General features: G+C 45.0%; 1 protein-coding gene across 1 annotated transcript; it reads right to left on the reverse strand.

The window, feature by feature from the left end:
* Positions 1 to 314: 314 nt before the first annotated feature.
* On the reverse strand, positions 315 to 1275 carry Kplce (KPRP N-terminal and LCE C-terminal like protein). The gene has a single exon (XM_021730561.3). It carries the CDS (start codon positions 1273 to 1275, stop codon positions 433 to 435), a length of 843 nt encoding a protein of 280 aa, XP_021586236.2. The 3' UTR covers positions 315 to 432.
* Positions 1276 to 27571: the final 26296 nt, after the last annotated feature.

The following is a 27571-nucleotide window of genomic DNA, read 5'->3' on the forward strand; positions in this document are numbered from 1 at the left end:
GGCCCCAGCCCAGATCTTCAGCCTAGATCCTGCTAACTTGCCTAGAGGAGCTATGCCCAGCCCTCTAGAAGGCAGGAGGGCCCAGGCTGGGGGTTGACCGGGTTGGTCTGCTGGCTCGTGTTGATGCAGATCATTCTTCTTAATTGAAAAACAAGAGTGAGAAGAGAGAGAGAGCTTTTCGGACAGAAAAGCACAACAATGTGAATGAAAGAGACAGGAAGCCACGGGGCATTGCATTCATGGTTTTATTCTTGCCAAAGTTTGGGGTTTGCGCTGACTTTGGCAGGCTGCCTTGATAAAGAAGCAAAGGACGGAGGTGGAGTGAGGAGGTTGGGCATCACTGGGGTGGGGGCCGGGGAGGGACAGAGCTGGTGAGGGTCTCAGAGGGCAGAGCGGGGCTGTGCGCTCCGGAGCAGGCCCATCCTTTTCTATTTAACAGCAACAGTCATCGTCACGGTCACAACACGCAGGACCTCGGGATCTCATGGGGATGATTCCCAAACAGCAGCACCCAGAGCCGCAGCCCCCGGAGCCGCAGCACCCGGAGCCGCAGCCCCCAGAGCCACAGCCCCCGGAGCCACAGCCCCCAGAGCCGCAGCAGCCAGAATCCTCACAGCAGCCCGACGATCCTGTGCTGCAGCCCTGAGGACGCTGCACCCAGCGTCTCAGGGGACTGACCCCGAAGGTCCGGGGAGCCAGACAGCAGTAGCTGGTGGAACAGGGAGCAGAGCAGGGGTCAGGGGCACAGCCCTGCGAGGACGAGCCACCCCCAGAGGCCTGAGCGTAGTAGGTCTGGGAGGGAGAAGACTGGACGTAGTACGTCTGGGTCTGGCAGGGAGCTGGACATTTCACGTAGGTCGTCTGGCAGGGAGCTGGGCACTTCACATAGGTCTGGCAGGGGGCCGGGCACTTCACATAGGTCTGGCAGGGGGCCGGGCACTTCACATAGGTCTGGCAGGGAGCCGCGCATTTGACAGAGGTCGTCTGGCAGGGAGCCGGGCACTTCACGTAGGTTTTCGTCTGGCAGGGAACTGGATACTTCACGTAGGTCTGGCAGGGAGCTGGGACCCTCACATAGGTTTGAGCTGGGACTGGAGCTAAGTATGTCACCAAGGTCTGAGGCTGCGAGGGAGCAGGGCCTGTCACACAGACAGTCTGGGTCTGGCCTGGACCCTGGCCCTGAACAGCAACACCACCGGACCCTTGGGCAGACCCCAATCCTGAACCCTTCACACAAGACGGAGCAAACTGTGCCTGCTTCTGCTGGTCACACATCTTGCTGTGGCTTTGTGAAATCTGAAAAGAGAGGTCTCATCAATACTGTGAGCCTTGGAGGGCTTCCAGAGAAATATGCAGCTTCCCCTTGAGACAGAGGGACGGGCAGGCGGGGACCTCCCAAATGCTTGGGCACCCAAATGCTTTACCCCTGGCAGCTGCCAACTGTCTCCAGCCAGGGAGCACCCCGAGAAGGAAAACCCATGTCAACAGACCCTGAGCTCACTCCATGCTCGAGCTGAGCCTGACAGGAGCCAAGAACCAGGACCAGGTTGGCTACGGGTCTGCCGTTTGCTCCCTGATCAGTGGACCTCATTTTACTTCCTTCATCCGTGGCCCTAAGAGAACACCCCACAAGCGCACTCAGAGGAGGGGTGTGGGGAGCACAGGTCTCTGGATTCCCTTCCCACACAGAACCACCTGCTGCACCTGTCCCTGGACTCTCGCGTCCCCGGCTCCAGGCTTCCCGCCGGCTGTACGGTCGCCTGTCTTCACGGCTGTCCAGGGTCCAGTCCTGGCTCATCCTTGGTCCTGGGTCTCTGCACCCCAACCTCACCCGCTCTGTTTCTTGACAAGTCCCTACCCCAGGTGGAGAGACTTACCTTCTTTCCTGGAAGAAGCACGACGGCAAGGAGGCAAGGATCTGAGGAACCGGCAGTCGGGAGACTTTTTATAGGGCAGCAATGAGGCAATTTAATGGCATCTAATGAAACACCGCGGACATCACGAGGAGCAGGGCTGATGCTGCATTGGCGAGATTCCTCCCCAGTACGCCTGGCTCCTCAGTCACAGGCAGGGCATGTCTCGGCTGGACTTTGAATTTTCCCAGACAGATAAAATGATTCCTGCTGCCTTCTTCATGAAACAAGTCTACCTTCTTTTCCTAGAAGTTATGAGTGATGCTCATGCAATCCGTCCCTAATGGGGCTGTTTCTAGGCCACGGGAGTCTTCAAAGACTTGTCCAAGATACAGCTAGATCCGCCATGTTGGGTACACTGTGTGTTGCTACCTGGATCTGGGTCTTTGTTCAGGGGGCTTTCTTGGTGGTTTATGCTGGCCTAGGTTTCGGGCACAAGAATGTAGTCCAGTGTTCTCTGGATCAGAATAGCAACAAGCCCCCATGGATCATCAGGTTATTCCAAGTACGTTTGAGAAACTGGGTATGCACTTGGTGATCCTCAGACACCTCTCTTCTAGGACCCCCTCCTCCTTCCCTTCCTGGGTCTCACTTCCAGGATTAGATTCCCAAGAACCCGGAGTAGGAGGAATCACAGCCCAATGAACCCTGTGTGATCACAGTAATAGTAGCATCTAACACCTAGCTCCATGCTTTTTAGGTGTCAAACAATCGACTAGGTGGGTACATTCACAGATGGATGTTACTGAAGCTCGGAAAGATTTAGGGAGTTACTCTCCTCCAAAGTAGGTAGGTAGAGAAACCAGAATTCGTATGCAGAAAACCTGCTTTCACAGACATGATCTTTATCACTACCGTGTGTTGGCTTTTCTGTCTGGGCAGAGCACCATCCTGGAATCCTGCCACCTTTCCTTTCCCCAAAGCAGTAGATGTTAGAAGGAAAGGTGGGATGATCGCTCTTGAGCACTTAATTTGTACCATGAGCTCTCTTAGCCTTTTTGTCCGTGTTTAGTCTTTGCAGTTAGCTTGTGAGCCGGGTTATGTCAGCCTCATTTTTACAAAAGAGGAAACTGAGGGGCTGGGGATATGGCTCAAGCGGTAGCGCGCTCGCCTGGCACGCGTGCGGCCCGGGTTCGATCCTCAGCACCACATACAAACGAAGACATTGTGTCCGCCAAGAACTAAGAAAAAATAAATAAATGTTAAAATTCTCTCTCTCTCTCTCTCTGTCCCTCTCTCTCTCACTCTCTCTTTAAAAAAAAAAAAAAGAGGAAACTGAGACCCAGTGGCATGACCGTCTCAACGGTTAGGTGATGGAGTATCACTGGAACCCAAACCTGTCTATTCCCAGAGCCTGAACTCTCCTTCCTGAGCCATCTTGGGTTGCTCAGGGTAAGAGGCTAGTTTTGAGTCTGTGCCTAACACTGGCTCCAAATGTCACGTAGGATCAGCCAGAGCCTCTCAGGTAAAAGATGCTCCTGTATTTGTCCAAAATAGATCCTGGATTCCCCTGAATCCAAAAGCTTTTAGGCTCACAAATTTCCTAAACAATAATAACAACAACAACAACAACAAAACAAAGCCCACTATTTCAGCCAGGTCTTGTCAAGTACGCTCCTGAACAATTTGGAAGAAATAAAAACAGGAGGTTCTTCCCCAGGCTTGGGAAGTGTCCTGCCTCCTCCTGTCATCCCTGCCTGATGGGCATGTCACACTCCATAACCTCCTCTACGGAGCCCACCAGTCCCTCTCCCAGTGGGAGGGAGGAGTGGGGAGGGACTTTGGTCCAAGTCCCAATCCATTCCTGCTCCTCCTCGAAGCATCTCTCCTCGGGGTGATCCAGGCCTGACGTTCTGTTAATGGAAGGGGAAAGCAGCAACCTCTTAGTGGGGTCAGCTCCTTCCCACGAATAGCTTTTCAAATTTAGTCTTCACAGTGGTGTCTCAAAGAAACAAAAGAATAGCTTGCCCAGGCTCACATAGCTAGAAGTCACAGAGCCAGAACTTGAACCAAGGCATGAGGGACTGCAGATTTAATTGGCTGTTCACCATGACATATCGCTCCTGGCATTAAAGTCCGTCTTGTCTTAGGAACCATACTTTTCAGTCCCTCAGCAGTCGGTCACTAAGAAGCGGGCTATGTTGTATGTAGGATGCAACAGTGCACTTCACAGGAGGGTCCACAAAATAGAAAATAACTCAGGTCCACAAAATAGAAAAGAGACTGGGGGTGCAGATAGGAAGAGGTGAGCTCTTCTGATTCTACCACAGCCCCGTTCTGTGACTCCACAGTGTCCTGCCCTCTCTGGGCATTTCATTTTCCCTTCCAGCCATGCTATCTGTGATTGTAGGAGGCTGTTGTAAAAAGGAAAGGCAGACTGCCACAACCTAGCTCTCCATGGAGCTGTTCCCACTGTGGTTTTCATTTTCAAGCCACCCTCTAGCATCATAAGACCAGGGACACGTTAACTGAGTGAACGAGTTAATGGATGGATGGATGGATGGGTGGATGAGGGTGCTTTGCACTGAGAGTGACTCAGACCAGGCTCCATCCATGTAGGAAGGGCTGTCCTGCAGTGGCCAGTCTGTACATCTCACATCATCTGGGAAGGCTCACTTCCTGCTCTGTGGGGTCAGGATCTCACTAATGGTTTTGACATCTCCAGGCAATGCCAACATCCCTGGTGAGAGACGCTGCCTCCATGTGCCACCTAAACAGGTGGGTGGGTTGTGCTCCACCCACTTTACAGGAGAAGTCAGATGACAGGAGCCAGCTCCAGGATGAGTCACGGGGTTATCTCCAAAAGTCCCTAGAAGTTTCCTCCCATTTGTTTCTTTGGACACCAGCTCATAGAATCACAGACTTGTGAATCCATGCAACAATAGTCCAGCAGATCCACAGGATCACAGCTGCAGACACTCATCTCTGGAGGGAGGGGACTAAAACAGGACCTGGGGATCTTGTCTCTGCCAGGGTGCAGGTGAATACCAGTGTCATTTAGCCCTAATGAGCTGCTCTTCTTAGGAAGATCTACTGTTTTTAAAAGCTCCCTGTAGCCCTCCCAGTTAATTTGTTCCATGATACTTAATAGTTAAGAATATATACTAGATTAACACTCAGGTCCCTTACAGCATCAGCATCCGTGAGACTGAAGCGGGTGGACGGCATGAGGAATAGGGCTCTTCTTTCAATTCACCTGGACTGTACTCTAGAAAGGTTGTGACCTGTCCGTCCAGCCCCAGCCATGGCAGCCACTGACCTTCGCCCTTTCCCACCCCCATTATGTTGTTGGGTGAGCTCCAGAACCAGAGTTTCAGATAGTGTCCTGTGAGTGGTCCCAGCAGGGCTCTCTGGGAGGGCGGAGCAAGAAGGACTGTTTGTCTCTAGCATCCTGAGCCAGCGCAGCTATTTGGCAGGTCCTAGGACCACAACAGGAGTTTGGGTGATGCTGCCGTACCCCTGATGCTCCCAGATCTCTGAGTATCTCCAAGAATTCCTTTTACTTCTTCAGCCCCTCAAAACCCTTGAGGGTAAATAAATCCCCTGCATGGACCTCACTGTATTTCAAAAAGCCAGAGTGTCTGTTTTCATGGCTGACACTGCTATCCTGAAGCACATACAGTTTGTCTAACATAGAGAATAAGGTCCACTCTTCTCCAGGAAGAAGAGAGGCACTTAGCAAGTGAAAAGAAAAGAGAAAAATATGTGACTTTAGCTGGTGGTGAGTGTAAGAACAGGAGCAACAACCAACCAGGCTCATTTCAATGACACTCTGATACCCAGCTCAGTCCGTCTGAACTTGCTCTCAGTAAATGCATCTGAGCTTCCTGCAGGACCACATGCAAAGACAGGTCTGCAAGACCAGCTCTATCAAACCCAATGCTTCTGTCCTGGAAGAGAGCCCTCAATCAGCAGAGCTCTGTGGTTAGAGGGCTCTTTACCTCGAGGACAGAGAATGGAGAGAAGGAAAATGTTTTGCTGGATTCCAGTCCTGACTACTGGGTCTCTGCAGATGGGTTTTCTTTAAAGATTGGGTCTCCACAGTGTTTAACTAAACCATATATCCACAGTACAACCAGTGAGAGCAGCGACAAAGACCAGTGCTTTTCCCCATTCCATTCCCAGATGGACATGGGCAGCTCCACTGCCTTAACCTCAATCTTTTAGCAGGGGGGTGTTGCCTTAAATTGTGAGTGTAAAGCTACAAGTCAACTTTTACTTACATAGGTAGGGTTTTCTGTCTAAAGAATTTGAATGGCATGTCTACTTCATGACCAAAGTATTTTTTAAAGTTAAATTTGTCTGGAATTATAGTCAACCCTTATTTATTAGTTTCACAAATAGCGCAGAACTTTTGATTTTATTGAAGGTATAAACACATGAAGAATATTCCCTGCGTGTGTGATCACGTCAGAATGAACCCCACTATTTCGTATAACTGCAGTGCATTAATAAACGCATTTTAAAAGAAGTCATTTATTAATGTTTATTAGACTGATTTTCCACCAATCCAGTTTTAAAAAAAAAAAATCTCTTTTCCTATCCAAGAAGCACTAGAATTTAGATAAAAGGAAAAAAGTGATTTTTTTTTTTAAGAAAAGTCGTATTGAGGCTTAAAGTAAACTGACTGTTGTGAAGCACTTGCTTCAGGATATTTTCGATGATCTTATGAATGTAGATATTGGCATAAGGCAAAAGAAGACAAGTTCACAAAATGCGCAGAGCTGTGGTGGCCTCTGAGAAGCCAGCCTTGCAGGGTTATTGGATGGATGGAGACAGAGGAGAGCAGAGGAGGGAGGCGGAGGTCACCCTCCAGGCTGGGATAGTCCTTTGCCCTTTAGGTGAGTCCTGTTCTTCAGGGATCTCCTGGACCAGCTCAGCAGCAGCCTCCAGAGCAGCCGCCCGAGCCCCCACACTGCTGGCCACCGCCACCGCTGCCGCCACAGCAGCCACCACCACTGCCGCAGCAGCCAGAGCCCTGGTGTCGGCGACGGAGAGACCTGCGGGGCCGGTGGTGGCTCAGGCAGCAGCCCCCACCTCCGGAACCGCAGCAGGAAGAGACCGGAGGTGGGCAAGGGGCTGGGCACTTGGGGGGACACTTAGGGGGACATTTGGGAGTGGGACATTTGGGAGGGGGCTGGCACTGCTGCTGGCTTTGCTGACAGGACGTCTTGGTGGGGTTGCGGGAGACCTGAGTGGAAAAAGAAAAGAAAGGTACACTGTAACTCAATGTTCAAAGCGGTTCAGTTTTTCCCATTTTGAAGTCTCCCCGCAGGGTGACGGGGGGGGGGGGAAGCTGAAGAATACACTTCTACAGAAGCCTCTCTGAGACAAGGAGTGCGACCCCTTCACTTTTATCTCCAGATCATCTCCATTCTTCATCGACAGATGGTTAATTAGTGGTTCTTAGCTACTAAATTGAGGCACTGGAAGTACTGGAATGGACATCTCGGGCCATTGCAAGGACACGTTTAGTGTATTGCAGTTCTACCCACGTGAATCTATGTACAAATGGAGTCTAGAAATTGGTAGAGAATCGCGTACAAAAGAAATCTGGAATATGCCTAGTCAGAAAAAGCTTCCCTCAGAACAACGGGCCGGGGGCAGCAGGCCAGCCTGAGCCCAGGGACAATCCGGATCACTTACCACCTTCCTTCCTGTAAGAGCTCAGAGGCGGCCCTTCCCAGTGGGCTCCTGCTTTGTCCAGAGCAGACCCTTATTCCCGACCTTTGGCCTTCACTGTGGGTCTCCACCCTCCGCCCTCCAGCGCTCCTTCTCCCAGAGTCTCTCTCCAGCCCCGTCTCTCTCCTGCTCATCCTCTCCCCCACTGGATTTCCTTGGAAACTCTCACCCGGCTCCCAGACACACTGCAGAGGCTTCCCTGAGGAGCCAGCCACAGGGACACATTTATAGGGACCCAGGGCTGGGCTTCAGGGTGAGCCAGGCCTCCGGAAGGAGCAGGATGCGCTGTTGCCTAAGTGGAGCGCGTCGTCGGGGTCACTCCTGACATTCCCTGCCTCTCTGTCCTCCCGGGAGAACAGGGTGTGGGAATGCGCAGGCTGCTTGTCTGGGACAACAGGTGGAGTCGGGTTGGGATGGCTACGTCGGGTGACTCACATTCTTCCCTCAGGCCGGGTCTCCCTGCACCACATGGGAACTTGGACTTCAGGTCGAGGGTCCGATGTTGGGGTGTCTTCCTTCCCAACCTCCCTCCGACCTCTCAGTCCTTTAGGAAGACCTTTGGTACCAGGAATCCAAGACCACCCAGGGTTAGCTTCCACATTTCCAGCCAGGTTTCAGCCAAGGGCGGTGGGTTTTTACCAGATGGCCCACCCCAGGTCTCGTGTACCCTTCTCCACACCTGTAGACCACATCAAGTCTCCATTCCCACCTGGGGACAGAGACACCCTCAGGCGAGGTGCCCTGTCTTCATATTTCTCCTCTGGTAACCATTCAACCTGGAATTCAAATATAGTATTAGATCCTAATGTCAAGTCTTAGAAAAATGGAATATAAACGTGATCTATAACATAACCCATGTCCTCATTCAAACTGGGTTTTTTTTTTGAAGTTTAAAGAAATGTAATAAAATCTAAAAAAAGATACATGATGATTAGAAAGTAGAAAGTAGATACATGGTTATTATTATTTTAAATGTATTAGATTCAGATAACATAAAATATTTCAATGTGCAAACTCTTGGTATTATTAAGAAAGATTTCCTAATGAGATACCATATACTAGTATAACCTAGATTAAAATTAGGAACAGAAATGCCAATTTACATAACAACACAAAGCTTAAAATTAGAAACCATCTTCATAAAAAGGATCAGATCCCAAATGAATAAGAACTACAAAATGTTCCACAGAGAGTTTAATAAGTAGAGAGACATACTATTCTCTCAAAAAGGATGAAATTAATTTTTTTAGACTAATTTAGAGATTTCATTACAAAAAAAAAATTCAGATTTTTTTGTTGAGAACAAAAGTTACTAAAATTTTGAATACCCTTTAATATCATTCATAGTTTTTGGAATTCTGCTGTAAAAAAAAATTTATGTTTTCCCACGTGTGTTATCTTTCTGTTGCTGTGACAAATACCTGAGACAAATCAACTTGATGATTATTGTCAATGAATCTGACTTAAGTGACATTTGACATGGGCCTTTGGAGGAATACCTCATACCCAAATGATAGCACATTTATTTATTCACTCAATCATTGATATCAGTTGGAGCTCATGTATATTTATTTATGTTATACTTTGAGTTATAACTCAATGCTTCATTATCTATTTTTTTTCTGAAAATTTTTCTGCTTTGGCCATTGGAAGCTCTTTCCGTTTGACTTCTATGCCTGTTTGACAAACCATGTGGTTAGTTGTTTTTCCAATAGTTCTCATATCTTTTCCTGGACAACGTCATTTCAAAACTAGGGTCGGATGACACTATTGGGATGTCATTGCTTCCAGGCCTCTCAGCAGTCAGAACGAGGTGATATGCACATACGTCCTCCTCGTTCCAGGCAAGCTCCCCACCATGAGCTGCATCTCCAGCCAAAGCCCATTCTTTTTAAGTGCACTCGACACATTCGTTAACATCGACCTTATTTTGTGCCTTGAAACAAACCATAACACATTTAAAAGAAATGAAATTATATAAAAGATGTTTTCAAACCATAATGGAATAGAAACAAACCAATAACTGAAAGATATCTACAAATTTACAAAACATATGGGAAATTAAACATCACGCTTCAAAAGATCTGTGAATCAAGGAGGAAGTCACAAGCGCAGTTAGAAATCATTTTACATGAATAACAATGAAAGCGCAGGGCACGAGAGGGAAGGACTAACGCAGTCCTTAGAGGGTGACTAGAGCTTTAGAAAAGCTTTAGATGTGTCTCAAGTCAATGATGTGACCTTCTTAACAAAGAAAAGAAAACCACATTAAGTCAAAAGCAAGAGGAAGTCAATAATGGAATTAATAGCATAAATAAATTACCTTGGAAACAGAAAAACAGCAAAGAAAATTTGATTTTTAAAAGCTGATTCTTCTTTTTGGAGGAAAAATAAACACAATTGGTAAACTTCTAAAGAGTGACCAAGAAAAAAGACACAACTACACGTATTATTTATACGAATCCTTTGAGCAGATGGGCTTCTGGCAAATCCTCTTTGGGGCCTTGATTTCCTCCGTGGGAATGCCTTTTCCAGCGCTGTCTTCTGTTGGAGTCACTCACTCCCTGTTTCAGGTCCCTCAGGGCTGCCTCTGGCAGGGACTGTCCCTTGGCCTAATTAGAAATGCAGCGTGGACCAGGGCCAGGACTACCGCGTTTCCTCAGAGGCCATTTGCTTTTCTGACTTTCCCTTCCCTGTTTACCAAGGGAACCAGGAATGATCCAGGAAGGAGAGGGAAAGGGCCCATCATGACATCCCAGAAAGACAGAGCCTGCAGAGGAGGCATGGAGGGAGGGCAAATCAGCTGTAGGGAAATGCCAATTACAACAAAACGCGGTCACATTTTTCCTGGAAAATATTTAGGACATTCGATAATATCTATAGGCCCGGACAGGAACTTTATCTTATCGACTACTGGAACAACTGTGAGTGTGTGTGTGTGTGTGTGTGTGTGTGTGTGTGTGTGTGTGTGTGTGCTGCTAGTGAGAGTTTAAATTAGCACAGTCACTGAAGAAGACAATTTGTGGTTTCTTTCACAAGTAGAATTTTCATACCATTTCCCCTATGAGCCAGTCACCTAAGCATTCCCTTAGGATTTAATTTGTCTTAGTTTTGGGTTGCTGTAGGAGAGGACCTGACTCTGAATCATGTTTAAAGAAAAGAGGTTTTGCAGTCCTTTGACAGACAGACAAAGCAAGAGGATGAGTTGGGAAAGCCAGACTAGCTTCAGACCAACCTGCTCTCATAACCAATCTAGCGCCCTGATGTCTACCCCACTCCTGGAGGTAGTCAGTAACCCCTTTTGGGGGTGGTGTCCCTGTGACCTAACCACCCCTCACCAAGCCCCACCACTTCCCAATGCGACTGCCCTGGGAAAGCCCTGAGCCCTTGACCCTCCGGGGCACGTGGTGTGTGAAGCACAGCAGAGTCCTGTCTCCACTACTTCAAATGCCGATCACAGGTATCACACTCAGGTGATCCTATGGCCTGTTATAGTGCTTTTTGTTCCATGGTTTCCTTTTCCAATATTTGTTTCCTGTATTTTTTTACTTATACATGGCAGTAGAGTATATTCTGACACGTTCATACAAATGTGGAGTCCATCGTATTCTGATTAGGATGCCAGTCTTGTGGCCGGACAGGCTGAGGAGAGTCCCCGTGGTGCACTCATCATTAGGGACGTTTGTCAGAATCATTTCACTGTCTTTCCTCCTCCTGAGCCCCCTCCCTCCCCTTGATTCCCCTTTGTCCAGTCTCCTGAACCTCTATTCATCCTTTCTCCCCTCCTTGCTGCGTCTGAGCATCCACATATCAGAGACAACAGTCTACCTTGGTTTTTGAGGACTGGTTTATTTTGCTTAGCACGATAGTCTCCAGATCCATCCATTTGCTGGCAAGTCATAAAGTCATTCTTTTTTTAAGGCTGAATAATATTTCTGTGTGTGTGTGTGTGTGTGTGTGTGTGTGTGTGTGTGACGTTTTCTTTATCCATTCATCTGTTGAAGGGCACCTACATTGGCTCCATAGCTTAGCTACTGTGACCTGAACGGCTGTAAGCATGGACGAGGCTGTGTCACTGTAGTATGCTGATTTTAAATCCTTTGGTATATATAGAGGAGTGGGATAACTGGGTCAAATGGTGGTTCCATTCCAAGTTTTCTGAGGAATCTCCATACTGCCTTCCAGAGTGGTTACACCAATGGGCAGTCCCACCAGCAATGTATGAGTGTGCCTTTCCCCCCACATCCTCGCCAACACTTATTGTTACTTGTGTCCTTGAATTGCCATTCTGACTGGAGTGAGATGGAATCTCTGTGTAGTTTTTATTTTCATTTCTCTAATTGTTAGAGATGGTGAACATTTGTTGACCACTTGTATTTCTTCTGTGAAGTATCTGTTTAGTTTCTTTGCCCATTTATTGATTGGGTTAATTTTTTTTAAAGTTGTTGATGGATCTCTATTTTATTCATTTGTTTATATGTGGTGCTGAGATTGGAATCCAGTACCTCACACATGCTAGGCAAGCGCTCTGCCATTGGGTTCAGTTTTTATATGGGAAACATTCTGTACATCTCCTAGTATTTCCTATAAATTTTTAAAGCTTGTAAATTTATTATTACATAACTTGACATTAGAAATGCAAAGTTTTTCCTTTTTATTATCTCAAAATTTTCCTAGCTGTAACTAAGTACTGACCTCTTCAAATAGGTCTAGAAATCAGCTTTGCAAACTGTATTTAAAAAATTGGCTTTGATTAAGATTGCTTTGGAATTTTACATTACTTTACATTTATATTTTAATGCATTATCCACAAATAAATGGTATATTTCTTAACATCCATTCCTTTTTTTTTCTTTCAAGTTATAAGTAATGTATTTAAACATTCTTCCCAATTCTTCTTGGGTTTATTTCAATGTTCTTGACAAGAGTTAGTAGTTGTATTAATTGCCTGTAGCTGCTGTAACAAATTACCAGAAACTTGGTAGCTTTAAACAACAGAAATTCAACCTCTCACAGCTCTGCAGCTAGACATATGAAGTCATGTAACTGGGCAGAAATCCAGAGAACCGTGAGTTCTCCCAAGGCCCTGGGGGAGAATCTTTTCCTGTTCTCCTTCACTTTATGGTGGTGGCTAGAATTTGCCCCTTGATCCTCCTCAGTCCAGTCACTGTCTCTGTGGTTGCATTGTCTTCTCTTCCTTGGGGTAACTCTCCCTGGTCCCCCTTTCATAAAGACACAGGTGATGCCATTAAGGCTCATTCCCATAATCCCAAGTCATCTCACTCTCTCAAGATGCTGAATTTGATAACGGCAGAGGCTCCTCTTTGCTAAAGAGGGCAACATTCACAGGTTTCAGGATGAGGACGAGGACATATCTGGAAGGCCATTTTCAGCCTAACACAGTCATATTGGAAGTGGGTGTCTTTGTCTTTAATTTTTGAATCTTCTAAAAAAATGTTAATATATCCACTAATTAGAAGATAGCTATGCATTAAAGGAGATCCATTGATTTCCATTGATCATTATCTCTATCCATTTCCTGAATGTTTTCATTAAGTCTAGTAGTCTTTCATAAATTTTCCTATGTTCCCTAGGTGGAGAATAATATCAAAATGGTAAACTTTTTGGGGCTGGGGATGTGGCTCAAGCCGTAGCGCACTCGCCTGGCATGCGCAGGGCGCTGGGTTCGATCCTCAGCACCACATACAAATAAAATAAAGATGTTGTGTCCACCGAAAACTGAAAAATAAATATTAAAAAATTCTCTCTCTCTCTCTCTCTCTCTCTCTCTCTCTCTCTCTCACTCTCTCTCTGTCACTTAAAAAATGGTAAACTTTTCCAATTTCTATGGAATATTTTTGCGTGGTCGTATTGCTTCAGAATCTGAATAGCAGGGTTGCTTCAATGCTGACCACAGGTTTCTTCCACTGGCCTCTTCTACTTCTTCGTCTTTTTAATTCATTCTTCTGGTGACATATGACAGGAGGATGTATCCTGTCGTGTACACACATGGAGCATGGGCGCCCATCCCGTGGTGGCACACAACGTGGAGTGTCACTGCCATGTACCATGTGTGAACCCAGGAAAGTGACGTCCGCTTCCTTCTAGGGAGCCTCCTTCTGTTTCTCGTGAGTGTGCTTATTAGGGGTGGGTCTGCCCAACACTCTCTGCTCCCTTCACACTGGGTACAACCACTTCCTGCTGTGGTTGGCGCGGCCCCGTCTGGCCCTCCTGGCCCTTATGACTCACTTCCTAACCCTCTTGTCCGGGCCGAGGTTCTGGCCTCTGTGCTGCACTTGCTGATCCCCAGACAAACCAAGGATGCTTATTGCCCACAGCCTTCGTGCTAGCTTTTCTAGCTACTGGAAAACTCTCTTCATTGTATTATTAGAAAACTAATAATTCTGCCATCTCCTCCAGGTCCCCACTTAGACGGCATCGTTCATAAAGCCTTCCCCTTTTTCTCTACTACAACATAAACTAGACATGAACATCATTATTCTCCATCTCCACTTTATTTCCTGCAGCTTTATCATGCGTTACAAATTCACCTATTTCTTTTCTTTCTTTGCTACTTGAATGAGGGTTCCATGAGAGCAGAGAGTAAATCCTTTTAAAACACTAATGTAGAGAAATGTATTTTCTCATGATGATACACCAACCTTGCATTTCTAGATCAGTCAGTGACTGGACACAACACGTTCACTCTTTGAACATTCTACTGAGCGAATTCCTCACATCTGGTTAATGACTCTCACACAGATGTTTATAATTGATATGAGTTTAGCATTCTTTTGAGAGATCCTAGTCACGGAGAGCAGCAGGGACCAGCCCTGGCAGAGGAGTAGCAGCGGCTAACCAGAATCTGGGTGAACAGGAGCCGTTGGCCCAGGGTGGCGGCTGCTGCCTCCTCCCAGGGACCACGTCTTTGTCACTTTGCTTCTCTGGGTTAGAAAAGAAAGTTTTCTGACTTTGGGGAAATAATTCCTTCGGACGTTGCTTCCTTAGTTCTTCCAACACTGATTTAGTGGTTCTCTGTCTGCCAGAGCCACAGTGGTTGGCTCTGCTTTCTGGACTGGACCTTAGGGGAGGTCCCAAACCAGTCCAAGTCAGTCACTGTCACGGGAACATCTCTGTCTCCAGGACAAAAATAAAATCAAAAGAAGAAAGAGAGAGGGAGGGAGGGAGCGAGGAAAAGGAGCACAAAGGAAGGAGGGAGGAGGGAGGGCAGAAGGCAGACAGGCTTCCCCTCCTGTGGGGCCCTCCTGTGGGCTGCAGTCCCAGTCCTCTGTAACCCAAAGTCTCATGATGAGGTTAACTTCAGCCATTAACCGTTTCAGCTTAGTCCCTTGCAGACCAGCAGGTGCCATTAGAATCATAAGTGACTTGGAGAATGGCTTGTCCCTGCTTCTCTCCATTATCTTCCCTGGAATGCAGAACCCAGACGAGGAACGGCAATCCCAGGCCTGTGCCCTTCTGTCCACCCAGGCACCATGACAACCAGTTTGCTGAAAGCCCTTTCTTACCCTTTACATCTACAAAACCAGACTCCTCAGACACCACTCAGAGCACTTGTGTTTGCAGATAGTCACACTCACCTACTCAGGTAAACGCTTCTTACAGAATCTTCTGTGTGATTCTATGTTTTAATTTGATATTTCTGGTGACCTTGAAAGGACCTTGGAGCAATCCGCCCCTTGACCTTGGCAGCTCATTCCAGACTCCGTGTTAAGGGCTGGCCTCAAACCCTTTGTGTTCCCTGACTCTGGGGAAGGGGCTGAAGCAGAGGGTCCTGTTTCTCCTGAGGTCCAGCCCTCCCGGAAATTTTTGGTAAAGGTTGGACTTTATTTGCGATGCCATCCTGTAACGTCTCATGAAGGAGAAGAGCTGGGTTCAGATTATATCTTTAAGAGGGGACTAAAAACTGCCTTCCTTTTTCTCCCCAGAATCAGGGTGACTTTTTTCTTACTGGTAAGGGTTGTCATGTGCAAGTTAAAACAATTAAAGGGCTGGAGGTGTGGCTCAGTGGATTGCCCCTGGGTTTAGTCTCTGGTATTAAAAAAAAAAATGCTGCTGTGAATTTTTATTAGATGTCTCCTTAGACAGTGACCAGTTTTACTCATCGTCAATACCACGTGACAAGGACAGCAGATCCAAAGAGACCTTGTTCTTCCAACTCAAAAAGATGCTCTAGACTAGGGGAGCCTTAGCGGAAGTATTGGGGACATTGGTCTGTGACAAGCAGAGGTCTCAAAGGAACTTCAACCAGAAGAACATGTTAGGGAACTTTAGATCATCTGGAGGCACACATGAAAGCCAATGGCTGGGCACTCTGAGCACACTCCTTATGTGAGACGATTGGGCTTCGGAGACCCATAAACCATGTTACTGGCTCAAGGGTGACACCTGGAGGCGCTATACTCCTTAGCAACACACTGACCTGACACACTTCTAGGCTTGGTCACTTTCCAGGGAACCTAAATCATGGAAAACCAGCCTTCCAAACACAATCTCCTTTCTAATGGGCAGTCACCAAGGGCACTCCGGCTTTATTTTTTCTCCACTCATGTATTTGTTCATTTATTTTTATGCTTTGTAGGTAGAATAAAGGTGGGATTCTCCGTGGTATATTTATACATGCATATCGTGTAATTTTGTCAAATTCACCCCACATTTCCTTCACCATTCCTCAATCCGCCTCTTCTACTCCACTGACTTTCCCTGTTTTTATGATATTCCCCATCCTCACCTTATAACCCCTTATTTTACTATAGCTTCTGCATATGAGAGAAAACCTTCGACCCTTGGTATTTTGAGTCTGGCTTATTTCGCGTAACCTGATGTGCTCCAGTTTCACCCACTTACCAGCAGATGCTTTCATTTCATTCCTTATGGCCGAGTAAGACTCCATTGTGTATTCATTCCACATTTCCTCAATCCGCTCATCTATTGGTGGACACTTGGGCTCTTTTCATACCTCGGCTGTTTATAGTTGGGTTGCTATAAACATTAATGCTGTGTGTCACTGTGGCATATAGATCTTGTTCTTTGGGATAAAATCCAAGGTGTGGCATAGCCAGATCATACAGTGATTCTACTCCTAGCATTTTGTGGAATCTCCACACTGCTTTCCAGAGTGCTTGTACTAATTGGCCGTCCCACCAACAGTGGATGAGTGTATCTTGTCCCCACATCCTTTCCAACTTTTATTATCGTATTCTTGAAAATGGCCCTTCTGATTAGAGTGAGACAGAGTCTCAATATGGTTTTGATTTGCATTCCCCTGGTTGCTAGAGATGTTGAACATCTTTTCATTTACTTGTTGGCCATTCATATTCTTTATTTTGAGAAAAGTCTGTTTAGTTCTTTGCCCACATAGTGAGTGGGTTATCTGATGTTGGTGTTAAGCTTTTTGACTTCTTTATATGTTCGGGATATTATCCCATCAGGGAAGTCGCTGGCAAAGGTTGTCTTCCATTCTGGAGGCTCTCTCTGCACACTCTAGAGCTTTTGCTGTGCAGAAGCTTTTTCTCAATTTAATCCACCCCACTTATGGATCCTTGGTTCTGTTTCTCAAGGGACTTGTTTAGAACGTTGGTGCCTGCACCAGTACGTTGGAGTGCTGAACCCATGAGTTCATCAACATCTGTAACGTTTCTGATCTTATTTGTAGGTCTGATCAACTTTGATTGGGTTTTTGTGCAGGATAAGAGATGGGGATCCATTACCATTCTTTTACATAACCGTTTCCCCAACACTTGTTGAAAGGCTACCTTTTCTCCAACACAGAGTTTGGAAACTTTTGTCAAATATTGTGTTTATATGGGTTTGTCTCTGTGTCTTCTATTCTGTTCCCTTGGTCTTCATGTCTGCTTTGATGCCAATACCATGCTGTTTATTTCTACAGCTCTGAAGTATAAATTGGAATTAGGCCTCGTGATAACTCAGCATTGTTTTTTTTTTTTTTCTCAGAAATGCTTTGGCTCTTCTGGGTCTTTTGTCCCTCTATATAAATTTTAGGTTTGTTTTTCTACTTCTGTGTCATTAGTATTTTGATGGGCATTGCATTAAAGCTGTATATTGCTATGGTAGAATGGCCATGTTGGCAATATTAATTCTGCCTATCCAACAAGGACCTGGGAGGTCTTTCCATCATCTAAGGTTGTCTTCAATTTCATTCTTCAGTGTTCTATGATTTTCATTTTAAAGATCTTTTACTTCCACGGTGAGATTAATTCTCAACTATTTTATTTTGATGAGGTTATTGTGAATAAGATAGCTTTTCTGACTACTTAGCAGAATACACTACTGGAGTATAGGAAAGCTATTGATTTGAAAGCTATTGATCTTGAATCCTTCTACTTTTTTGAATTTATTATTAGCTGTAGAAGTTTTCTGGTGGTGGTGGTGGTGTGTGTGTGTGTGTGTGTGTGTGTGTGTGTGTGTGTGTGTTTGCTCTTCTAGGACACAGGATAATGCTATCAAACAGAGATCATTTGTTTCTTTTCCTATTTGTATTCATTTAATTTCCTTCTCTTGACTGATTACTCTGGCTAGAGTTTCAAAACTATATTGAATAGAGCAGTGAGAAGGGACTTCTCTTTCTTGTTTTTTATTTTGGAAAAAATGCTTTCAGTTTTTTTCCATTCAATATGATGTTGGCTTTGGTTTTGTCTTATACAGCCTGTTAAGTTCATTTTATCCCTAATTTCCCCAAATTTTTAATATGAATGAGTACTAGGTTTTTATCAAAGGATTTTTCTGAATCTCTTGAGATCATATGAGTTTTTTTCTTTAATTCTATTTATGTGTGAATTACGTTTATTGATTTGGATATGTTGAACCAAACTTGGATGTTGGGATTAAAACCCTCTTGGTCATAGTATATTGTCTTCTTTGTGTGTTTTTGAATATGGTTTGCTCATATTTTATGAAGACTTTTTGCATTTATTTTCATCAGGGATATTGATCTGTGGTTTTCTTTCCTTGCTGTGTCTTTGTCTGGTTTTAGTATTAGGGTTACAGGGCACTCATCGATTGTACTTGGGAGTCCCCCACCCCCACCCCATCCCCACTTTCAACTTTATGGAATGATTTGAAGAGAAATGGTTGTAGTTCTTCTTTAAAATGTCTAGCAGAACCAAGCTAAGAAATCATCTATCCCTGGATTTTCTTCAATGGAAGGCTTTTAATTGTTTCAATTTCATTACTTGATATAGGTTTTCTATATCTTCCTGGTTCAGTTTGGGCAGGTCATATGTATCTAGAAATTTGTCAATACCTTCTAGATTTTCCAGTTTATTTGAGTGCAAAATTTCAAACTAATTTGAATGATCTTCTGGATTTTAGAAGTGTCTATGGTGATATCTCCTTTTTAATCACTAATTTTGTTAATCAGGGTCTTCCCTCTCTTTCTTTTGGTTGGTTTGGCTGAGGGTTTATCCACATTTCTTATCTCTTCTAAGAACCAGTTCTTTGTTGCATCCTGTGTATCTTTTTTCATTCTCAGTTTCATTCACTTCAGCTCTGATCTTATTTCATGCCTGCTCCTCCATCTCTGGAGTCTCTCTGTCTAAGCGTCCATCTCCCAATTTCACTCCCCTTCTCAGTCACTTCCTTCTGGGAACACTAGGTCAGCAGAGACTTCTACAGTAACAGCTTCTTTATGGGGGGAGCCACCGGGCATTGAACTCAGGGGCACTGGACCACGGAGCCACATCCCAGCCCTATTTTATATTTTATTTAGAGACAGGGTCTCCCTGAGCTGGTGACAGCTCCTTTGAAGGATAAACTTGTCACTGAAAGAGGAGAGCCAGCTGAATCAGTCTATTAACCTTGAACCAAATCCAAGGTTAACAGAATTGTCAAAGAATTCCCTGATCTGCACCAGAATCTTTGTAGATTTGCTAGGGAATTGGATCTAAATCTTTGCACTTACAATTCTGGTTTCTCTGAGCTTCATCAGTTGTTCATACTCTAGTGTTAGAAATAAGGGATGAAGAATAGATTAAAAATGGCAAATGATAATAATAGGTTAGAGTTTTGGGCAAGATAATAGAACCAAATTGAGAACAAGCTCACCACATAGCAAAGGCCCGCCTTGATTTCATACCCCAGGTCTTTCAAAAGGTTGTGTATAGGAGTACAATCCAGCAATGTAAACAGAATCCAAGTGAGTCCATCACATATTACTATTAATTTTTTAAAAGAAAAAAAAATGGCAGAGACTGGCTTCCAAAATGATAGCCTCTTAAATTCTAACATTTTAAACAGATTGGATGACAACTTGGTTTTATGTTGATCAAAAGACATCAGCGTAGTTGTTCAGCTACTCAAACCCCAAATTTTATCCATCTTTCATGGACTCCCCAAGAAAAGCAAAGAAGTAAGTCTTCCAGAATAATAAATTCACAACTTCAGCAGTCGAGTTGCCAGAGCAGACATTTTGGAAAACCCAAGCCACTTGACAGGAAGACAGTTTCATCCAGGAGAGGATCAAAAGAAAAGTCTGTTGCAACTGTAAGATGTCAGGCACTTTAAAAAGGATTGTAAAAATCTCCAACAACAACAAAAAGAGGCATAGGGCTATTCTGAGAAAACAAAAGGGGGTTTCCCCACTTGTTCATGCCAATACTTTAGGGAAATAAAAGTTTTATAAATGGGGAACACACAAGTGCATTAATAGACCCTGGAGCTACTCCCTCTGTTCCCCTTCCTCAGATTAATGAACTAGAACAAACAGTGGGGATTTCTCACCAACCTCTGATTGCACACACATCTCAACCTAGAAAGCTCCAACTGGGATTTTGATGGTCACATTCTTTCCTATTTCTTCCTTCAGCCCCCTATACCTTCTCAGTAGAGAGGTCTTAAAACCTACAACACACACACTTCTTTCTCTCCAAAGAGAGAAATGATGTTGGAAATGGCACCAAAGAAGCAAGAGCAAGACAGTTAGGCAAGAAGAAAGTGAAATCAAAGAAATTCAAATCCAAAAAAGTTTTTTTTTCTGAGTTTGAACTGATAAATGATACTCATAATTTATTACAAACTTTGCCAGACCATTTGAAGTATAAATCATTCACATTTATTGGAAAAGTTTCATTCAGATACCCCATCAAAGTCTTATTACCTAACATAATACTACCTAAAAGTAGAAACTATTAGAGCATTTGGACTAATAATAGAGAAAAAAACTGAAAAAAACAATTTTTCCTTGCACTAGTCCTTATAACACTCCAATTTTTCTAGCAAGGAAACAAATTGGAAGGGTTGGCACTTAGTACAAGATCCGAGAGCAATCAACACTACTATGATTCCTGGTCATCAGTGGTGCCCAGCCCTCTGATATTCTTTGATCCACCATTCCCACGGAGGCAAAGCCTTCACAATTACTGACCTACATAGTGTTTTCTTAACATCCCAAGAGATCTGAGAGATCAATATTTGTTTGACCTGACCTGAAACAACCTTCAATATATGATGTATTATTCAGCTTTGCATCATTGTGACAAAGTACTGATAAGAGATTCACTTCAGGGAGGAAAGATTTATTTTGGCCTGAAGTCTCAGAAGTTTCTGTGCATGGTAGCTTAAACTGGTTGCTTTTAAGCCTGTGGAAAGCCATACATTATGGTGGACATATGTGGCAGAGGACAGTCACGTATACCATGGTGGCCAAAAAACAGAGAGAAGAAGGACCCAGATACAAAATATACCCTTTAAGTTCAAGCCCCCAGTGACTTACTTTCTCCAAATAAGGTCCCAACTCCTAAAGTTTCTACCACCCCCCCATTAGCCCATTAAGTTATAAATCCGTAAATGGATTAATCAATCCATGATAGGATCAACTCCTAAATGCCCCACTTCAAAACACTGGTGCCTTAGGGACCAAGTGTTCAACATGTGAGATTTGGGTGGGCACTGAAGATCCAAATGATAACACTTGGAATATAATATTCCACAACTCCATAGAAGGCCTCACTTTCTTTCCTTGAACATGGAAATCTGTTTAAGCACACTAAACTTCTGAATGTGATCCACACCAATTCACTATGTAGCTGATCTCCATACATGCTCTCCAAATTTGTAGGCCTCTCAAACTGGCAGCATATATCTTTCGACTCCGTTTTCTCCAAAGGGACACAAATTTTCCAAAGATAAACTTGAATTATGCCAAACTCAAATAGTACTTAGGGACACCTAACTTCAGAATAAAAACTGTTAATAAACCCAGATTAAATTTCAAAGGTGCTTCCTTCCCTGAGCCCCCAACAAAAAGTCAGCTTCTTGGATTTCTAGGATTAGTCGTATACTGCCATAATAGGGTACCAAACTGTTCTCTGATGACTCAACATTGATATAACCTCTTCAGAGAATCCTTCAGAGTAGACTCTTACCTCCTGGTCTGCAAAAACACAGCTGACTCTAAACACCATCAAGGAACGTCTTGGTAATGCCCTAGCACTAGAACACCCCAATTATAACTTTTTCCTGTACATGAAAATAAAGGAAATGCTTTGGGGAGTTCTTGCTCAGAAGTGTAGTGAGCAGAACAGGCCTTTAAGATATTAGAGCCAATAATCAGATGGAGTAGCCAAAGGGTGCACCCTAAATGGAAGCTATGTCGCCCACAGTTCAGTTTCTAAAGATGAAGAAAGAGACATGGCCTCTCCTCTAATTCTTATACTCTTCCTTCTGTTGAAACAGCTTTGAACTTCCATGATATGCAACAATACTCTATCAGCGACACGCGTCCCATGAAGTCCTACCCTTAACGTCACTCATGTCATTATTTCTCATGGCGATATTAGCCCAGCTACTCTCCCACCACTTCCTTTCGACAAGACTCCTCCTGTGTGTTACTTGGCTCAGCTTCTCACTCCCCAACCGGAACTACAGGAAACACCACTGGACAATGCAGACATCATGTGGTTCATGGATAGATCTGATTTAAGAAATGACTCAGGGAAATACAATGCTAGAACTGCAGTTGTCTCTTTTGTGGAAATCATATAAATCAATCCACTTCTTGATGCAAAATCAGGCTAGCAAGCTAAACTGATTGCCTTAGACTGGGCCTGCCAACTGGCAGAAGATAAAATGGCTAATATCTACAAAGACCATATGGATGCATTTGGAGTAGTCAGAGATTTTCAGACGCCCTGGAAGCAACCCAAACCCAGTTTCTTAACCCCTTCAAGACAGCAAATCAATATTAAAAATGGCCCAAAAGTTCCAGATATTTTAAAGGCAACTCAAGAAAGTTTCTTGAACTGAGCTTACGTGGTACGGCTCTCATTCAAAAGAGGTACAAGAAAGACCCTCAGATGGAATTATAAACATGGAAAAGTGGAGGAGTTATATTCTCTCCCCAAACCCACGTATGGTGTGGACCAAATGACAGACCCATTCTGCCCGAGGGACTTCAGTTATCTTTCTTACACAGCAGTTGCCCCATGGAAAGCTGATCCCTATAAAATGATGGCCGGGGAAGCACTATTGAACACCGTCTCCTCCTGTTTCTCCCAGTGTGTATCCCCAGTGCACATCTGACCTAACCATCTGGAAAGGCCCGGATGGATGACAGCGATGCTTCCGTTTTTTTGCCCTTGGATCCGCTTGAGATGTGCAATTAGTCTTAGTCTAGTTGCCGTCTTCTCAGGAATGCAAATATATTTTAAGACAGGACTTGGTGTTCTTTCATTGTGTTAAAGCGTCTAATGGCAGGGAGATGGTAGGGAAATCAAGTTAGGAAAAAAAAATTATTTCCTTCTGGGGATTTCTTTCTAAATTCTACGACAACCAGGGAACACATTTCACTCACCAACGATTTTGTAATATATGGCCACTGTTCCAACCCGTGCCCTATGCCTATCACCCTAACTCCTCGGAATTAGTGTGATGTATCAAGGGAACAATAAAGATACACCTGGCAAAACTGACAGAGGTTTTGTTTGGGTTTTTTTCAATTGTTTTTAGTTATACATTATTTTTATGTGGTGCTGAGATCGAACCCAGCGCCTCACATGTGCGAGGCAAGCACTTGGCCACTGAGCCACAGCCCCCAGCCCCCCGACAGAGGTTTTTAACTTTCCTCTGGTCTCACACAACCTTTCTTCCACCCTGTTTGAAAAACACCATCTTTTCCCCTTTGAAATATTAACAGGAAGTTCTGGGTGCCCAGACGTAGGAAGCTATGAATCCTCTCTCCTCAAGGGAGATGTTCTCCACTATTGTCCGGGTCTTATTAAGATTCTTACCCCCAAATCACAATTAATGAAGGACTCTTTTAATAATGATCTCCTGGAAGGTGAAGATATCCTGGAAATCCTATTTCCTGGAAATGACATCAAATGAAGAACTTCCTTCAACCACATAGAAAGGGATCCTATCAGGTAGTATTAACCAACCCTTGTGCAACAAAATTAAAATACACTGACACAAGTGTCACCTTTCTCATCTTAGAAGTGGACCTCTCATTGGTGTGAACCTTCACATCTATTTGGAGACCTTTAACTAAAATTGAGTTACAACCCAGTTCTACATCTTCCATAGCAGGACAGGAAGCCGTGAGAATCTGGAAGGCCCACTATCGCCATGACGCAGGACCAGGTCAGGACATATTGTATGATGTTTTTGTTTGTGTTGCTTAAAACTCTGTGCCACTCCTTCCAGGAGGAAGGGCCATGTGCCTCTTAATCCCTCCCCCCACCCCCCACCATACCCTGAGACACTTGACAGACAACCTATAAATCTGAATAATATCTCTTTAGGAGAGACTCTGATTGTTAATTATTTGGATAGATCGGGTTAATTGATAGCAATTAGGTAGAAGGATGCTAATGTACTCATTTCATTCAATTTTTATTTTTTTAGGATATTTCTATTGAGAAACTGACATGACTCCATTTTTGAGAAACCAGCCTCTAGCTCAGAGCAAAGCCTGTCCTAAGGAAGGGGGCGTGACCCTTGTCCTGGGAAAAACCCACAGAGCACTCCTAGGCACATACCCATCCTGCTGAGTTGTTTGTCTGTAAATAACAGGAGAGATCTGCTGCACCAGGTGTCCCTGACTCAGTCAGGCTAGGTGAGGACCCATAGCAACCCCCTAGCAGCCACCAATCAGCAGGAGACAGGGAAATACCTGGGATGCCAGATGACCCCCAGTAGTTTATGGTGGTTGATAACATGTTGGAAAACCATGTTGTTCAGCACGTACACTCCTCATGGCTTAAACCAATCAGTTCAAACGAATTCCCCTCTTGTAGTAACCAATCACCCCTCCCCAACTTGTTCCCACCAGTGAATGCCAATCAATGTTAAGAGTTGTTGTTTGATTTTCCCGCAGTATGGAATGATTTGCTGTGTGATGTAGTGACACATAGAGTATCCCCCAAAACCTATAAAATCTCAATGAACAAAGGACCGGATCTTACTCCCTGGGACCACTGTGTCGGGAACAGTTGTGAGTCCAGGCTTGAGCTTGCAATAAAGACTCTTGTGTGATGATTGCATCGGATTCGGCTCCTGGAGGTCTATTGGGGTCCCACGAATCTGGCATTACCCTATTACAAAGGTCCTAACTTAGGAAGGAACTTTCAAGAAATTTTCCCTATTAGAACTCCTAACTGTATGGTACATAATTCTTTTCAACTGGACCACTGTGCTGCTGTTAATACTCCTTGCTTAGAAAAACCCCAATGCTATGGAAAATCTCTAGATATGACAGTCAAAAAGTTGTCACAGCACGCATGCCATGCCATAGCATGCTTTTCCCCCAAGCTGACCACCCTTGTTTTTGTGGATGGAAAACTACTACACAAGAAAAAAAATACTACACACACACAAAATACTACTACACAAAAATAAATATAAAAAATGAGTAAAAGACAGTTGGAATTACCTGGTGGATTAAAATTCTCACGACAGCTAATCAGCAATCAGAACTGCTACTGAGGACATTAAGTTTCCCCCTCCGTTCACAGCTGAAGTTGAAACTAATTGCAAATCCTAACATTCGGAAAGGCAGGGGGAATGGAAATATTGCCTAAATGTACACTTATGAACTTATTTTTTTTTGCTTAAATAGAATATTCAGCCCTATGTATTTCAGAGTTCTATCTGGTAATATTTTCCTAGAAGTTTGAATCATATTGTAATTCTAACACAACCCTATGTGTATTTAAATTTAATTCATTAACAATCCAACGGTTTGTTAATGTTTAATTAAATCAATTGTTAATTGTTTAATTAAATCGTTATTCTCCTCCAGGTAGCAGAAGCTGAAAACTTGTTCTCCTACCAAGGAGAAAGGTTAGGATAGAGTCACAAAAGAAGAGGAGTGAAAAAAACCCCAAAACCTCAGATGATGACTTGACCGTGAGTTTATTGCTGTGAATCCCATACTTAGAACACTCTCCACAGCCTGCTGAAAACCAGTACTGATGTGAGTCCCCGAGCAGCCAGGTCCAGCCCCTGCCACGGGGCCGGCCTCAGGAAGCTGACCTTGCACATCTGTCGATGGGTTGGGTCAGGGAAGGCTGGATGAGGAGGGGGCTGGACTCCAGGCTGCCTTGTGTCTCTGGTCCTCTAATTCTTCAGTTCTGCTCTTCAACGCCCAGGTCCTCAGCAGCAGCCAGAGGAGCCCCCGGATTGCTGACCACTGTGTCTACAGCAGCCGCAGTCGCTGCTACAAGTGCAGTTGCTGCCACACGTACATCTGCCACTGCTGCTACCGCAGCAGCCACCACCGCCCCCACTGCTGCCGCAGCAGCCCGAGCCCTGGTGTCGGTGACGGAGAGACCTGCGGGGCCGGTGGTGGCTCAGGCAGCAGCCGCCACCCCCGGAGCTGCAGCAGCCCCCGGAGCTAGAGCCACAGCAGGAAGAGACTGGAGCTGGGCATGGGGCTGGGCCCTTGGGGGGACACTTGGGGGGACACTTGGGGGGACACTTTGGAGTGGGGGGACACTTGGGAGGAGGCTGGCACTGCTGCTGGTTCTGCTGGCAGGACATCTTAGTGACGCTGAGTCAACCTGAATGCTAAGATAGAAACCTATTAGATATTCAATATCCACAGACATCAAGATTCTTCCCTTTCCCAGGGCCACAGGTCAAGATATAGATATATATTTAATGTGGATCTACAGAAGCCTGCTTCAGGCAAAGAGTATGGATGTCTTCACTTTGTACTTCTGGAATAGTCTTAGCATGTAATGAGCTGGCAAATCTAATGGTACTCAAACATTGGAACTGATGTGCTATTTTGGGGATAAATAAGTCCATTACTGACACGTGTATATCCATAGGCAACAAATTCAAAACTTAGTGGGACCATCATTTTCTGATGTGTGTTTGGGTCTGTGTAACTACGACAAGCTTCCCTCCGAGTGTTGAGCTCAGCCACCAGAAGGAGTACAGAGCACCTGCCCTCATCTCTCAGAGGGCAGGGACAGCCCTGCCCAGGTTGGTCCCCGCTTGGTCCAGAGCAAACCATACGCCCTGTCTTTTGTCCTCGTCCATCATTTCCACTTCCTCCTCCACCCTCCACTTCTCCTTCTCCCAGAGTCTCTCTCCAGCCCCGTCTCCGTCCTGCTCAGCACCCCCCTCTGGATTCCCATCGAACACTCACCGTGGTTCAGACGCAGCCGCAGACGCTTCCTGAGGAGACAGGACAGACGAGGAGCCAGCCGCAGGGACAGATTTTATGTGGGATCCCAGGGCTGGACTCGGGGTGAGTCATGCCTCTGGAAGGAGCAGGGTGTGACTGCTGCATAAGTGGAGTGTGTGTGGAGCTCATGTGAGGCCTACTGTGTGTGAATCATGCTCTTCCCTCAGTGAGACCCCAGTCTGGGAAATCCAGACCCTCTAACCGACTGTGGTCGTGCCGTGGCCGCTGGCATCCTTTCTTGGAAAGTCATGGGTTTCTTCCTTTCTAATCTCCCTTCGGAACCAGCTCTTCTCTACCACAAGACAGA

Source organism: Ictidomys tridecemlineatus, chromosome 11 (genome assembly GCF_052094955.1).
Source record: "Ictidomys tridecemlineatus isolate mIctTri1 chromosome 11, mIctTri1.hap1, whole genome shotgun sequence".
In the NCBI taxonomy this organism is placed as follows: Eukaryota; Metazoa; Chordata; class Mammalia; order Rodentia; family Sciuridae; genus Ictidomys; species Ictidomys tridecemlineatus.

Excerpts from the sequence above, each read along its gene's own strand:
- Kplce (XM_021730561.3), bottom strand. The coding sequence starts at position 1,275 with ATGTGTGACCAGCAGAAGCAGGCACAGTTTGCTCCGTCTTGTGTGAAG.